General features: G+C 33.9%; 1 protein-coding gene across 1 annotated transcript in view; it reads right to left on the bottom strand.

Moving 5' to 3' along the window:
- Nucleotides 1-243: 243 nt before the first annotated feature.
- The window catches only part of GADL1 (glutamate decarboxylase like 1), a 239,878-nt gene continuing 222,787 nt past the window's right edge, over nucleotides 244-17,334 (bottom strand). Inside the window, exon 15 of the mRNA XM_049766059.1 lies at nucleotides 244-593. Coding sequence (XP_049622016.1) covers nucleotides 420-593 — 174 coding nt within the window. The 3' untranslated portion in view covers nucleotides 244-419. The remainder of the gene's footprint in view (nucleotides 594-17,334) is intronic.

Here is a 17,334-nt window from a genome sequence, read left to right as displayed (position 1 = left end):
GAAACTGAATATCTGAATATCTGAATTTTAAACAAAATCACAGGGAAAATGCTGATGATATAGTTTAAGAATCACACTTTGAGGACCAATGTTCATTTATATGTTTCTTAAAAAGCAATGACCCCAATGCTTAGACCCCAATCACAAATGACACTGAAACTGAAACTCTCCAAAGCTTGTTATGGAGACAATCATGAGAAAGATTTATTTTTTAATTTTTTTCCATCTAGCGTCAATTAGTATTATGGTAGCTACAAATCATCAATACCCTTTGCATAGCATTTGGTGTCATTGGGCCTGGAATAGCATGTTTCCTATTTATCAACAGAGGGACTGGAAATTCCTATGTGTCCCTGTATACCCAGATCTAGAATACTTCCTAAACTGTAATACATGCCTCTAAGGGACCAAAGCCATAGCTACATGTCTCTACCCAGTCGGTCAATCTCATCCAAGAGAAAGTCCATGTCTTCTCGGCTCACTTGAGGACTGATCACCACCTGGCGGAAGAAATTGACCTTTCCTCGGTGGGGTTGGTAACCCAGCATCAAGCTCCCCTTCCTCATCATCCTTTCTTTTATGGTTGGGGCCACCTGCATGGAAGAGAGAAAGAGAGGAGCTAAAAGGCCAAAATGGTAAAGCATTACAATAACATTGGACATGATCATTTGATATTCACTGATTTCCACTTATGTGTTTTTCATCCTCATGTGCATAGAAGGCCAATGGTAATCATCATGACCTCCTAAGAAGTTATAGTTTATGAAGATGGATTCAAGTGCATTAGGCATATTAACTCACTTAATCGTCACAAACCACTTCCCACTTAAGAAAGCTCCACTAATGTCCACTCCAAGGTAAAGAGACTGAGATACAGACTTTTGGAGATGAAATAACCAAGGTTCTGTGTTTGAGTGAGGAAAGATTTTAGTCCTGGAAGGCAATCAATACAGCTTTACTAAACAAAACTTATTTACCTTTTAAAATAACATAAATAAAACTGGGGTGGGTCATGCTAATCAAAATAAGTAAAAACCATAGACAAATAGTGGGTGATTCTCTCTCTTTCTGTCCCCCCCCACTCATATGGTATGTAAAGAAACAAAGCAAGAAAACAGATACTATCCAATACAAATAATCCCTTAGACTGTGACTACAGAATTGAAATTACTATTGGGGAGCATGATGATTTCAATTTAATAGAATGCGATGACCCACTAAAATATGTAAATAAAATATATGTAAATATATAAACCAATATTACCAGAATTAAAAGATTGAAAATGGAAGAAAAACATGACTATTATATATTATTCTATTATACTATTATATATTAAAGATATATAATAATATATTAAAATAATGAAAGAAAAACATGACTACTACTTATATTTGGTAACTTTTTTAGAAATCAATGAAAGTATAAGTGTAGATACAGGAATAGAGTTAGGGAAATATTTAAAATATTCCAAAATATTATTAACTATTGAAATATCTAGTTGGGATATGACTGTTCCATTTACCATATAACCTGGCTTATACTTATGTATTCTTGACTTTTTTAATTTGAAAAAAAATTTAAATCATAAACTTTGGTGGATTACAGTCAAAAAATTTTCAAATGTTATATTTACATATTTGCCAGTTCATGTAATATTGAATAAAATGATTTTATATATACATATATATAAAGAAACCACAAAATCTGTATGATAATATATAGATGAAAATACTAATCCAGTTATCAGGTATTTTCAAATTTGAATACTAATACTTTTTAGTTTTGAAATGGCACATATGAGAAATATAAGCAGGTTTATTTTATTATAAGGTCTAAAGTTAGAAATGGCATCAAGAATTTTATAGATTCAGCTAATATGAGAACAATGAGCCCCAAGCACAAGTGCTTCTAAAGGTTTAATGTTTGCGGAACATAGAACACAATATAAGAATCATAAGGGAAACATTTATTTTCAAATTGGTAAGTGTGACCGTCAAAAAAAGGTTAAAACCTTTTAAAATAGTAAAGCTGATCTTTGCAAACTAATGCATTCTTACTATTCTGGAAATGCAAGCCAAGGTGTTCCATTGTATTTTAACTCTTTTAAAATGTCATCATGTGTCCTAGGTGAGTATGTGGAAAGGGAATATAATGAGTTTCTATTCTCAGGAAGATGCGATTTAGTTACTCCAGAGGAAGGCATGCATACATAAATGGCACTAGATATAGTGTACTTAAAAAGGTATTATGTAGACAAGTGCCATAAATCTCAGTTCCCATGAGCCTTTCACATATTGTGACCATCCCACCCAACTCTAGTTTCTAAGTTTCCTGTGTTTGTTGAATACTTCCGTGAAGACAAACAAAACTGCTTCATCAGGCACTCGACACACCTTTGATCTGTTCCAAATCTCGTGAAAAATATTTGGTGTTTTAAGCCCCCAGAAATAGACTGTGTTGGAATTAACCCTGATATCTCCCCAAAGAGAATAGAAAGGGTAAATTTATCTATATCATGTTGCCCTCCTCTAATTAGAAAATTTTATAACTGAAATCCTCATAAAACAAGAACTACTCTATGTCAACTAAAGCAAAAGAAACACCTGGTAAGTGCAATGATGTTGTCATTCTAGCAAAAGTTGGAGGTCTTGTCATACAAGGTGACATTTAAAAAAAAGAACTTTAAGAAATGCGGAAATAGAAGATGAAATCAGAAACCAAGTTAGTGAAAATTAAACACAGTAGGTGGGCAATGCAAGATGGACCCGGGTTCAATCCCTGGTATCCCATATGGTATGCCAGGAGTTATTTCTGATTTTAAAGCTCACCTCCCCCGACCAAAAAATCAAACAAACAAAAAACAGAATGATAAAATCTGGTGAAAAAATTATAAAAAGTAAGCAAAAAGTGATATATGGAAAGGTGCTTTATATATAAAATAAGTTTAATTCTTTGGAAATATTAAAAATATCAAATTAAAGATTATTATTGCTAAATAACTTTCTTACCAAATTATACATTCTAAAAGAAATTGCAAAGTTTCAACCAAATTCTTAGGAGTCCAGATCGAGTTTACACAAAGAGACATTCAAGAGACTGAGTTTACAATGAAACTTAAGAAACGTGCACTGGAGGCGGAGAGATTGCACAGCGGTAGGGTATTTGCCTTGTAAACTTCCGATCCAGGTCAGATGGTGGTTTGAATCCAAGCATCCCATAGGGTGTCCCATACCTGCCAGTAGCGATTTCTGAGCAGAGCAGAGCCAGAAGTGACCCTGAGCGCCGTCGGGTGTGAGCCCAAAACACAACAAAACAAAAATAAACCCTGCAATGAATGTGATAGGTGTTTCCTGAAATCCTTTGTGACTCCTCAGAAATAAGCCCCACTTTCAAGGATTAAGGAGAGGGGAGAGTTTTATGTGAAAAGGAGATCAGGGACATAGGTGATGGGAATGTTGCACTGGTGAAGGAGGGTGTTCTTTACATGAGTGAAACCCAACTACAATCATATTTGTAATCAAGGTGCTTAAATAAAGATATATATAAAAATTAAAAAAAAAGAAAAAAGAAAAGGAAACATGATTTCACATAGATGTTCTAAACAGAAATATCTGATTGTGTCATGCCCAAATATATGATATCTGATACAAAATGGCTAAGTGCACATGACATTTGACCTGGTTGTTATGCTTCTTCACTACATGTATACATGTACATATGTGTGTACAACCACATATAATTTAAACATCTGATCCACCAGTTTCCATTTCCATCTCCTAAATTTCACCTTTTGTGTTCAAACAACAATGCAAATTATGATCAAACTTAGAATCATGAAATGTATCCACTTATTTACAATTCCAAGAACCGGTGGACATCTTTTTAAAAAAATAATTAATTTGAATTATCATGAGAGGCGGTTATAAAGTGTTCATGATTGAATTTCAGTCATACAATGTACCATACCCTTCAACAGTACACATTTCCCATCATCAATGAACCTAGCTTCCTTCCCTATCCTTCCTCCCACCCTCCCCTTTTACTTTGCCTGCCTCTGTGGCAAATCCCCTCCTCCTTCTTATTCCTCCTATTCTTTCTTCTTTTTCTCCCTCATCCTTTTTCTCCTTCTTCTTCCTTCTCCTTCTTCTCCTAGTTCTCCTTTACCTCTTTCATCCCCTTTTCCTTTTGCTCTCCTCATTTCTCTTCTTTTTCTTCTCTATTTCTTTTAGGCACTGTGGTTTGCAATACTGTTAGTGAATGACTATCATGCATATCACTTACTTTTAGCACTCACTTCATTTCCAGAATAATTGTTTTTTAACTCTCATAGTCATAGTGGTCCCTTCACAGCCTTAACTCTATTCCCCCATGATTTTTGGCAAGCTTCCTACCATGGACTGGTCCTCCTGGCCCTGCCTCTATTGTCATTTGATATTATTATCATATATCTATTTTTAGATATCACAAATGAGTGCTATCATTTATATATATATATATATATATATCCCTCTCCCTCTGTCTCATTTTACTCAGCATACTATTCTCCATATAATCCATGTATAAGCAAATTTCATAATTTTATTTCTTTAAAGACAGCATAGTATTCTATTATGTGGATGTTCCATGGTTTCTTTATCCACTCATCTGGTCAGGCACTTGGGCTGTTTCCCGATTCTGGCATTTGTGAATACTGCTGCAATGGGCTTAGAAATGCAGAGGAAATTGTGTTTGGGGGCCTGTAGATTATATTTCTAGAAGTGAAAATGCTGGGTCATACAGAAGCTCAATTTCTAGTTTTTTATAAAGAATTTCCATATTGTTTTTCAGAAAGGCTGGACCAATCAATATTTCTACCAGTAGTGAATGAGAGTCCCTTTCTCCCCACATCCATGTCAGCATTAGTTGTTCTTGTTCTTTAACATGTGCCAGACTCTGTGGTTGTAAGATGGTACCTCATTGTTGTTTTGATTTGCATCTCTTTGATGATTAGTAATATAGAGCATTTTTTGTGCTTTTTTTTTGCCTATTATTTATTGAGATTTTTGTTTGTTTGTTTGTTTTTGAGCCACAATTGGTGGTGCTCAGGGGATACTTCTGGCTCTGCACTCAGCAATCACTCCTGGCAGTCTTGGGGGACTATAAAGAATGCCTGGGATCAAACCCGGGTCCGTCCCAGGTAAGCCATGTGCGAGGCAAATGGCAAATCACTGTGCTATCATTCTGGTCCCTATTGAGGAATTTTTTATTGAGAAAATTTATTGAGAAAAGCATTATTGGGGAAATTTCTGTAATTTATTCTTCCCATTTTTGAATGAGGTTATTTGTTTTTGTCCACCTGTTTGGATGAGACATGAACTTTTGAAATGGAACTGAAGATAGGAGAACGACCATGCTATTAGCAAGACCAAGTTCACCTGAGGCAAATGTCGAGCTATGTGAGTTACATATGATCAATTTTACAGCTTTATAAAGTGGAATTTTTAAAAATAAATAACTGGAATTTAAAAAAAATAAATAAATATTTATTTATTTGCAGTCTCCTCTATGTACCCAGGATTTAACTGATGTGTAGCTAATTTAAAATTTAAAACAAAACCGTCAATTTCTAGGCTCAAGTCTAATTTGCATTGTGTATTCACATTTACCTTTCAAAACATGCATTTTACTTCCCACATATTTTCTGTCTTATAATTAGAGAGCTTTGGAATTTTGATTCTAGTATCACGTACCAGAGGCTCACAAGAGACAATTAACAAAATGAAAACCACGTTTACACTTTCTGAAAGCAAACAAAAAATAAGTAAAAGATGTATATATGATTAACAAAGGTACCAGAAAATCATTGGTATATTTAATTTAAAATGTTCTGATCTTTAACACTTGGTTGTGATATAATACCATAAGACCTATGAATGAAACAGATGGCATAAGAGGCAAACTACTAAGCCAATGTTTACCTCTGGATGTTTAAAAATTATAAATGACTACATATTAATATGTGGTCCAAACAAGGACCTTAGAGTGATATGTATTTTAATTTGAATCTATAAATATAATCTAACCTCTTGAAGTAATTATTCGTCTATAAATAAATAGAGAAGGCAGCTATAATTGCACCAACATTTAGCAATATTATAGCAGCCGCACTAGATGTTTTTTGTAAATATTCTACTCTATGTCTTACAATGTGTTGAACTAAAGCTTATTTGAAAGGAATTCATGTTTTTGCAATTTTGGAACAAAAAAATGTTCTCATTGCTAACCAGCTTATCACTTTTACACTTTAAAAAAATCAATCACTTAAAAAAAAAGTTCCAGGCATAATCCCAAATTGGGTAACTTGAATATTCTCTTTTGCTGATCACAGCAGAGAAACAGTCTTAATCTGACAGGATAGAATATTCACAGGGGAATATGCACAGACTAAATGTAAGTATTCGAATATCACCCCTAAATAGAGCATGCATGGGAGAAAGCAATTTGGCAGGAGTGAGATTGCTTTCCAGCTCTCAATTATTTTACTGCTGATTTTTCCTTCAAATTGTAAATCAAATTCTTTTCTTGTGCCTCAGTGCACCAGCCCCTGCATCTTAAGTGGAGGAAGATCCTGACATTTCTATTTGGTTGCACAGAAACCTAATCGACACATTTCTATAGGATTGCAGTTTTTTCCCCCCTTAAATTATGTTCCAGCAATGATTTAGTCATTTAAACAGAAATTTGTTGTCACACCCCTGCAGCATATAATAGTATTTCATATTTAAAAGTTTCTTAAACCCAAGGAAAAAGAGAGAAAACTACTCTCTCATTGTAGCCAACGAGTCAGGCACATTTGTAACGTTTTATTAAAATAAATTATAATGACTGTGGAATACATTTTTAAATGTGTTACCTACTTACTTCTACCAATTTTCTCTATAAAAAGTATTTTTCACATAGTCTGTGAAATGAGGAGGATTCTCTCCTTAATTCATTACAGACATACTTTGGTGAGAAAAAAAATAAAACTAATTTCTTAATTACTAATGGAAATGCATATTAACTAAATAAACAGAAAAATAATGAGCTTAGTTTTAGCTTTATTTTAAATTCGACAGTAGAACTAATGTCAAGTTTATATAGTTTCTGAATAATAGTTATCAATTTCCACGTGATCCCTAGGAAAGACTAACACTCAATCTCCGTGTGATTTCCGACCATACTGAAAAAGCAGTGCTTGTTTAACTGTCCTAGTTCCGTGGGTGTGTGAATGATTTGAATCAAGAATCTTGAAACTACTTTGCATATTGATTTCTGCTCATGTTCTCATACCGTTTTAAATGGAATTTTGTATTCCAATAATCTTCTGTGTCATCATTTATCTAGAACTTTCACAGCAATGCTATTTCACTGAAACTAGAAACTTAATCAGGAAGACTCTAAATTCACTTTTCAAAATTTAGTCCAAAGATTTCAAAAGTAAATGATTCAAATAGTGTAGACCTTCCCATCATTGTGTATGTGGGTGAGACTATTTTTGACCTTTCCCAAGGTGAATGAGAAGACGAAATAAGCGGGACTACCTTAACTTGCACCATGACTGCAGAAAGCAATATGATTCAGTTTCTAATAAATTTAGAGGCTTATGTTTGACCAAATCCTAAACCATGAATAAATTAGTATGCCCCAATTCTAGATTTTATAATTGCTTTTAATTTCAGCTTAATAAATCTACATTGTATTTTCTCTAAAATAGCCAAAATTCTATGAGAACTATGAGACTGATTTTATAACAATTTGCAAATTATGTGCAAAGAGCCTGGGTAATCAGTCAGACTAATGACCAAAGAATAAATAAAAGGGGTTTTATTATAATTGGATTTAAAATATATCATCATGACTTAAAAGGTAGATAATATAAACAGAAAATTATACATACATGATATTTTTTCTACACAAAAATTGTTCAGATTAATTTTTAAATCTCTATATATACTATACTATATTCATATCTTAGGATTTGTTTTATATTTTCCAGAACAGAGTTTAAAATCATACCAGAGTTACTCATTACTATCTACAATTAAAAAATAAATACTGAAGAAGCAACATGAAGAAGGGTAATTCAGTATTTCTGCTTGGATGCTAATTATTCTGATTTGGGTTAGCAGACATTTTTTCTATAAAACTCCAAGAGTAAGTATTTTAGGCTTCATAAAGTATCCAATCTCTGTTTAAAATATTCTACTTGGTTATTAGAGCTTGAAAATAACTCTCAATAACAATAAACAAATAAGATATTTGTGTCATAAAAATTTTATAGCACTAATATATTTTATTGAGGGATGATTTTCCTGAGTCATGAAATATTTGATGCTTTACATTATAGTTCCAACACTTAAACATCTGAAGGCTATTTGGCACATCTAGTCCATAGATAGATAGCTAAATTTTGTATGGGACATCGTTTATAAACTTCATGATCAAATTAGAAAAATATATTATAATATGTAAAAATCCATAACTTCAAGAATAATGTGCATAAAAAATTGTGCTCATCTGGCTTCTTTTAGAAATCCTGCCTTGAGTCAGGAAATAATGACTTGTTGTCTTCTTCAGTGGCATGTGAAACCAAAGCCTCAAATAGGTGTGCAGGGTTGTTTCCTTGATTTTCTTCCAGCACAGGTAATTGTGAACAATCTCCATGCTTAATTTATTTTATACTCTCTTCCCAAATACTTTGGTTCCAAATAAATCTCATCCTACAAGTTAACTTAGTTTACATTCTCCTAAGTAGGATATTAAATTCTAGCTCATGAAAAGAATTGGGATAAAATGTCTTATGTTAGGCATCTACTCCAGAGATATTACTCAGAACTTTAACAGGCTATATTAATTTTACCATTAAGTCATATTTCTTGGTATAGTCTTAAAACATCTCAAATCATCATCATTGGAAACCAAAGATAAAATAAGGATCATAGTAGAGATTAGAATTTAAGGCAAGAATAGTATACAGAACTTAAATGGATAAATTACAGTCTAATATAAGGACTAAACTCCCTACAGAACTTAAATGGATAAATTACAGTCTAATATAAAGACTAAACTCCCTAGGCTATGGGAAAATTTCAATGGGTTTTCCATGTTCCTTCCTTTTGAGAAGGGTAGAAGTCAATGCAAAATCAATCCATGAAAGGACAGTGTCCTTGCCTTGCTGTTCAGAAAACAGTTCATAAAAGCTGAAGGCCAATCAAAGTTCCAAAAGTCGCACGGGGGAAAACACCTAGTTCTTCATTCAAGTCAATTCATTAATATTTCTATGGCATAAGTGACATATTGCTATGCCCTTCCGTGGGGTTGGGGGATAAGAACATTAAAATCTCAAACAGATTTAAATTTTTTTCCCCTTTAGTTTCTTTCCTTTTTGTTTTTTGTTTGTTTTGTGGTCGCATATTGAATTAAAATATAAAATATAAAGAGCATGATATCGGGTGAGGCAGCCCTGAGCATTGTGTTTATAACCCCTTAGGCTGACGGGTCTGATGAGGCAGGATGGTGGTGAAGACTAATATTACAGCTGTCAGATAATATACTCATCGGAGTCAGCTCTCTATTTCTCAGGCTTTCTTTGGCCAAGTGCTCATTTTTGTCAAGCTCTCCCTATGCTGTCTATCAGATGTCTCTCTTCAGGAACTCTCTGCTGCTTCTCCTCTCACTTTTCCCCAGCCAGACACCCCTTTTGTTTTATTTAAAACAGCCCACCCCATCCCAGGTGTGGATGGATTGGTCATCAGGTGGAATTAACATCACTAAAGAAAGTTCAGGTAAAGGGGCACTGGGGCAGTGTTACATTTCTACCTTTTGTGTTTTAAACAATACAAAACAAAACAAACAAGGGATCTGAGTGATAAGGGCATTTGCCTTGCACGCAGCTGATCCAGGATGGACCTTGATTCCCTCCCCAGTATCCTATAGGGTTCCCAAGCCAGAAGGATTTCTGAGAACAAATCAAGGAGTAACCCCCGAGCATTACTGAGTGTGGCCCAAAAACCAAAAAAAAAAAAAAAAAAAAAAAAGTTAGAAGGAAACTTTTGTTTACCTGTTCTCTGCCAGAGGCTGGAATTCTATATAAGAACTTAAAGCATCAAAGTTTAAATTGTATACACCACTGTTAAGACAATCAGCCTTTTCCACATTTTATACATATCACAGGTGATCATCCAGGTGGGATTAACATCTCCAAAGAAAGTTTAGGTAAAAGAGCATTGGGGGTCTGGTTACAGTAACACATGGCAGTGCTCAGGGGTTACTCCTGGTTCTGTACTCAGGTATCACTCTTAGTGGTCCCCAGGTAGGAAAATATGGGTTGTCAGGGATAGAACACAGATAAAAAGCAAATGCCCTATTAGCTAAACTATCTAGCCAGTTTCCATTTAGTTTCATTTTTAAATAAGGTATATTTGTCTTTAACTTGTTTCAGTATACAAATTTCCATCTAATTTTACTCATGTGATATACAGAGAGAGCAAACAAATGGATCATCTAACAAAAAAAATTTATACTATAAGACTAATTTCTAGTGACTACTAGAAATAAGAGAAAAACAGGTAGGTACATGAGGTAAAAGGAAACAAGAGTTGAGTGTAGGAAAAAAACTGATTTAAAGTGTTACATTAACATAAAGATGTAGTTGATGAGATTGATTTTTAATCATGAAAATCTGAGATATATAGTAATATAATGTTACTTCAATAAAACATTTTATAGTAAAATCATAATAGTAAAAGGGAAACTACATAATTCTGCTCAAGACCTCAACAATATTTGTCACACACAATTCCTTCCAAAACATAAATGAATGTTTATTTTTAAATCAGTTGTTTGAGTTTCTTTTGTCTTTCAAATAAAACCTGGATTTTCCTTTATACGTGTAACTCAGAACCTATAATTCATCTAAATATGTCTTCTCCATTTTGCAATCTATGCTATGCAGGAATTCTTTTGCTAAATGAAACTATAAAAGCAAACATTTCCTTATGGTCTAACTATATGTGGTCCAAAGGAGAAAGTGAGTTTTTATAGTCTTATATCAAAAGTTTTATTGTACATAATAGCTTTCATCTTGCAAAACAGCATCTCTTCCCAACACAAAGAAAGAGTTGCCACTTCATACTGTAGAAATCTTCCCTTTTTACTTCTAAACATGTTTATGTGATTTGTGTGATTTGTGTGATTTGTCTCTGGTCACAAATGTGACAATCTATATAAAATAGGCATTTGCCCTTCCAATGCAAGTTGCTTTTATTTAAAATTGCTCTGAGACCATGAACTGCAGAAACTTTATCCCTGATCAAAAAGGCTGTTTCTATCCTCTTTTTTTTTTTTTTTTTTTTTTTTTTTTTTTTTTTTTTTTTGGGCCACACCCGGTGCTCAGGGCTTACTCCTGGCTGTCTGCTCAGAAATAGCTCTATCCTCTTTTAAGGAAGATAGCGGTTCCTGCCAGAACAAGAAAACACTTTGACACTTCTCAGAGTGAAAGAGCCAAAGAGGGATAACATAGTCTTCTTAGTTTGTGTCCAGCTAAGATCTATAAATCTTTCTGTTCCTTCCAAGACCGATTCATTATTAAAAGCAATGACTGCATCCCCCTGTCAGATCAAGTTACATGTCTTCTTTTTGGAACAGGAAGGAGTTAAATATTAATAATGTTCTGTTTTCGTTGCTATTTACTCTTCAAGTGCAGAAGTTGGATCTCCCTAGAAGCTGAAACTATGCAAAGAAAGTGATTGCAATACAGATTAATGCAATTAAACTGCTGCAACCTTCTAGGACAATGACTTGTTGCTGCTGAGTTCGTGCTTTCTGAAAAACACCGAATAAAATGAAATAATTGAATATGTTGTTTGTCCTTTTTAAAAAGCAGGTAATTTGGTCATAAAACCTTAGTAAGAAAAGCAATGTGGATATTAGCAGCAATTTATTTCAAACAACATAAACATTTTTTAACATTGGACAGGTAAACAATGAGTGGTTTCTCCCTACAAAGCAGAACTACTCAGCAATACAGGGAACTTGACTATGGATGCCAGGTGAAAGAAGACAGACCTGAGACTACTTTCTTTGTGGTTCTATTTTGAGAACATTTTGGTAAAGACAATATCATGAGAATAAATGGTGGCCAAGGGCTTAAACTGAAGAAAATTGATTCCAAAGAGACTTTCTGCAGGAATTTCTGAGGGAGTGATATCATTGTTCTGCATGGTGACATCATGACTAATATATTCCCATTGAATTATTCAAAGCTGGACCTTTTCCTTAATCTTCTTTATAGCCCCAAGAGTCTAAATATGAAGCTTTGCCAGGAGTGAGTACTATATAGTTGTCAAAACTCATAGAACTATACTTTAACAGGTGTTTTACTTGTATTTGTAAAGCTTATAATGAATTTATAAAACAAAAGGGTTCTTTGAGAATATGCAACCACCTGAGACCAAGAAAACAAGCTTACAGCCCATTTTCTTAACTCTCAGCAAGTGAATACAATAAAGGTATAGCACCTCCTTATTAATGTGATGAAATATGGTATATGCTATGTGTAACACTTGGAATAATGAAAATTGTGGAGATTAATAGTCATATTCAAAAGCATTCTGGTGTAAAGTTCTGGAAAGAACATGGACTGAATGAATGAGGTATTTCCTCCCAGTTTTACTGGTAGTTATAATTACTACGTAAATTGCTGAACCTTTACAGGCCTAATGAAAAGAATTATGCTGACAACTCTTAGAAATAATCAAGGTTTTTTGGACATGGTGACACTTGGGACTTCTTTTATGATAAGCAATATTGACTGATGAGTTCTAAACCACTCAAGAAATTTTTTAAATTTTATAGTATATCAGAAGTGACACCCCATCATTATTAAATATAGAATTATTTAAATATATTGTTATTTATTAAATATATCATTTTACATGTTATGAAAAACATAAACTTGTCATATGTTATGAAAATTTTCAGTTGATATATGATAATGAAATTAACATATTTTCATTCTTTTTTGCAGGTTTTTGGTATTTATTTTTAAAGCTAATAGATATATTTATCTGTTCTTTTAATACTATTCATTTTATGCTTATTTTCTGATGGCTTAAATAAACTATCTCTACTCACATTTAAATGATAAGTTATGTAGTTGTCTCAAGATAGACTGAATTTTTAATGTAATTATGAATAGGAGCCTTTTCACTTGCTTTATATTTCCTATAGAGATGCTAAGTTTTCAGTTTAGATCTAAGGCAGTTTCTAAAATCCCATATGTTTTGGCCAAATATTTAACTCTTCTGAGACTTACTTCTATCCAGAACTGAAAATTGTTACGTGGACTAAATTATGTGTATGTATATGATTATATAAATATTATAAATGTGTATAAAGAAATGCATGTTAAGGAGTTAACATTTGTTAGATATGCAAACATTTGAACTAGTATTGTTATGTTTTTAATTAATGAGTGTGTTCTTAAATTTCTTTCACATCTGGACTTTTATTATACGAGTTAACTATTTTCTCTTGATAGGAACATTTGAAAATGCTGTTAAAACACAACATAATTTACTCATTTCCCCCTAAACTATACTTAAATTATTCAGAAAAATTGTGAGCACTTTCAAAAATTAAGTCTTGTACTATGTGTATAACATATTTATATAGGTATACCACTTCTATTTAAGTTCCATGATTCCTTTCCAACATTAACAAAGTATTATTTTTTTCTCTTTTTAAAGTAAGAAGAAGACTGATGATTATCTTGATCAATTTTGGGAGAGGAGACAGTGCAGATGAGCATAAACAGGAATAGTTGTCTTCTGACGGGCATTACAGTGTCTGGGGATATGACTCAATCAAAGAACAAATGTCTTCCATATGCAAGAGTTCAGGGGTTACTCCTGGCTCTGCACTCAGAAATCTCTCCTGGTGGGGACTCATATGGTACACAGGGATTAAATCACTGTTGCCCATATGCAAGGCAAATGCCATACCCACTGTCCTATCATTCCAACCACCTTTCAATTTTTTTTTTTTTGGTTTTTGGGCCACACCCTGTGACACTCAGGGGTTGCTCTTGGCTATGCGCCCAGAAATTGCTCCCCGCTTGGAGGACCTATGAGATGCCAGGGGGTCGAACTACAGTTTGTCCTAGGTTAGTGCATGCAAGGCAATCGTCCTACTGCTTTTCCCTCCAATTTTTTTGATGAAAAAAAATTTTTTGCAGGCATGGATAACTTTCTATTGTACCCTATACATTTCTACCTGTTGTATAAGTATTTTAGTGAATACAGAAATATTTCACTGAACAAAATATATTTCTCTCAGTATATATTGAGGTTATGTATTAAAAATTATATGTATATGTTATTCATCTTGAAACCAATTGTGTACTTTAGTTTTATTAATGGAAAACTCAAGAACCATACTATGTTTTACAAAAATGCCTGAAGATACAAATCAGTAGAGTTAGCCCCAATTCAGAGAAAATGAATTTGATTCTACATGGGATAGTCCTGAATTTCTATTTCTTGTTTTTTTTTTTATTATAATAATTTCTTTACATAAACACTGTGGTTACAAAAATGTTCACAGTTTGTTCTCAGTCATAGAATAAAATTTTATTTCATTTTTTATCTTCCAGAAAAGAAAAATTTATTTTTTTTTGTTTTGGTTTTTGGTTTTTTGGGCCACACCAGTTTGATGCTCAGGGGTTGCTCCTGGCTAAGCGCTCAGAAATTGCCCCTGGCTTGGGGAAACCATATGGGACTCCAGGGGATCGAACCGCGGTCCTTCCTTGGCTAGCGCTTGCAAGGCAGACACCTTACCTCTAGCGCCACCTCGCCGGCCCCAGAAAAATTTAATTTTTAATATCTTTATTTAGGCACCATGGTTACCAAAATGTTTGTACTTAGGTTTCAGTCATAAAATGTACACCCCCTTCACCAGTGCAACCTTCTTGCTACCAATGCTCCCTATCTCCCTCCCCATATTTCCTGCCTGTCTTCAAGACAGGCATTCTATTTCTCTCACTTTCATTGTTATGTGAGTTGTTGGTATAGCTATAAACTTCTGAAATTCTATTTCTTTATCAGCATCTTGATTGTCCCTCTTAGGAAGTAAGTTTGGAAAGATGTAGAATATCAGTCCTCCAACTAGCACAAAGGGAGAGGTAAGGTGGGAAGTGAGAGGTATTCTGAATAGGAAAAACAACTCTGAGAAATAAGGAGAGATAAGAATTGGAAAGTTTCAATTGCTTAGGTCAGTGATATGATGAAATAGAAACCAGATATTACTATATAAGTTTTATTGATCACAAAACCTATTAGCGTTCAAAACAATATTTAACTATCACCTGAGAAACAATGAAACTCTTGTTTTAGATTACTTGAAGAGTCAACTAGACTCTTACGATGTGTTGGCTGGCCCTCCTCCCATTAATACGTCTTTTTCTCTTAATATCACTCTCTCCATTTTACTCTCATATCTTTGTGCCCCACTCTCATATTTTAGAGGTAAGCTGCATTTGCTTAAATCTCTCAAGCTTAAATTGTGTAAAATTGATGGTCAATAGCCCATGAAATAATATGCATCTAAGAGATCATTTAAGCTTGGCCAAACATGGAGAAATGAACCACACTTTGATTGGGCATTCCTTTTTTTCTAATATGGATTTTTTTCTAATATGGATTTTACCTCTATTTTCCTCCCAATTCTATCTCAAAAATCAAAATGCACAATATAAAAATTGCTTCAACTTAAAAATACTGCCCTAGTTATGCCCTTTCCAATACAGATAAGCAAAGTCACAAAAATGAAGCTTTTAGAATCCCAGAAAAAAAATGCAGAACACAGCTTCATATTTGGTGTTTACCATATAGAAGTGACAATGACAGCAATTCCAATAAACCTAATGTCAGTCATATAATCAAGGCAGCTGAAATGAACAGTCATAAAAATAAACCAAACTGAACCAAACACCTTAGTTGAAGAATGGACATAATAAATGCTTTACACATCCTATAAAGCAAAACCTTAATAGCCAATAGTGTCACAACAGTCATCTGTACTAACTGCTCCTCAGTAACTGTTGTGGCCAGCCCTCCAATCTTTTCCTATTGGAAGATCCCTATACTGCTTATCCAAATGACAAGTTAGTGACTCTTCGTGGAGAGTGGAACCACTTCTCAGGAAACACTATAAAAACATCTTGGATGTTTGCCTTGACTACATGGTCATGTCAATTTTGTGTCATGCTAAGGTCACTGTTATCCAACACTATAATACTTAGAAGAAACTTCTCCAAGGCAGAAACATGTTGCCACAACTATACACAATAAAGATGCACCTGTTGAGACACATTAACCAAGAATGTCTGGCTGGTTCTTCAGGCTCTTTTACATTTTTCCACATACTAGATCCTTATACTGGTTGCTAAAACTTATAATTTCTTACAGTAGGTACTAATTTTCCTAGTTTCTTCCCATTCCCATTAGGATGAATTTATCCTTTTGTAATGAGAAAGAGATTAAATCTCTGAAGTGTCAGTAAGTTAAAGGAGCATCTCAGAGGCAGAAAGTTATTTCTGATTTTCTTTACATTCATTTTGAGGTTTTACTTTAATTTTTCAACTTTGTTGACTGTAACTGACAAATAAAAACTGTGCATAGTATTCAATGACAACAGACCCTAGGATTTGACAATAAACTGAAGTTATGGATTAGAAGAGGAGAAGAGTAGGGGATGAGGAAGGAAGCAGTAGGCTTAAAGTATGCAAGTCAATGGGGATAATAATCAGTGGTGGTAGAGTTGCAGTAGCTGCGTACCCCCAAATCATTAACACTATCATAGTCATGCTACCTCAAAAAATTAAAAAATCATTGCCAGGGATGGAGAGATAGTACAAGGGATTAACTTGCTTCCAGCATGCAGCCTATCATGGTTTTTGATCCCTCATCTTTCAAATGGGGCACCACTAAATGTGGCCCTGCCTATCAAAAGAAAGAAAAGTAAAGAAAACCACATTTTACAAAGTAAATTACGCATGTGCTTTAAGCTTTATAACCTTGTTTTCACTTCCAATATTTTACTGTGATAACCACAAAGATCTCTATTGTCTAACATCTAAAATGCTAGAACATCTTGATTTTAGCGTCACTTTTTATTTATTTCCTTGTATGGGTCACCGAGATGAGTGCTTTTAACAGTTACTTCTGGATCCACATTAAGGAATTACTTTTGGTGGGCTCACCATACGAGAACCTGGGGATCAAACTTGAGTCAGTTTCAGGCAAGGCAAACTA

The sequence above is a fragment of the Suncus etruscus genome, chromosome 20, assembly GCF_024139225.1.
Source record: "Suncus etruscus isolate mSunEtr1 chromosome 20, mSunEtr1.pri.cur, whole genome shotgun sequence".
NCBI lineage: Eukaryota > Metazoa > Chordata > Mammalia > Eulipotyphla > Soricidae > Suncus > Suncus etruscus.
This window is presented reverse-complemented; position numbering and strand designations above follow the sequence as displayed.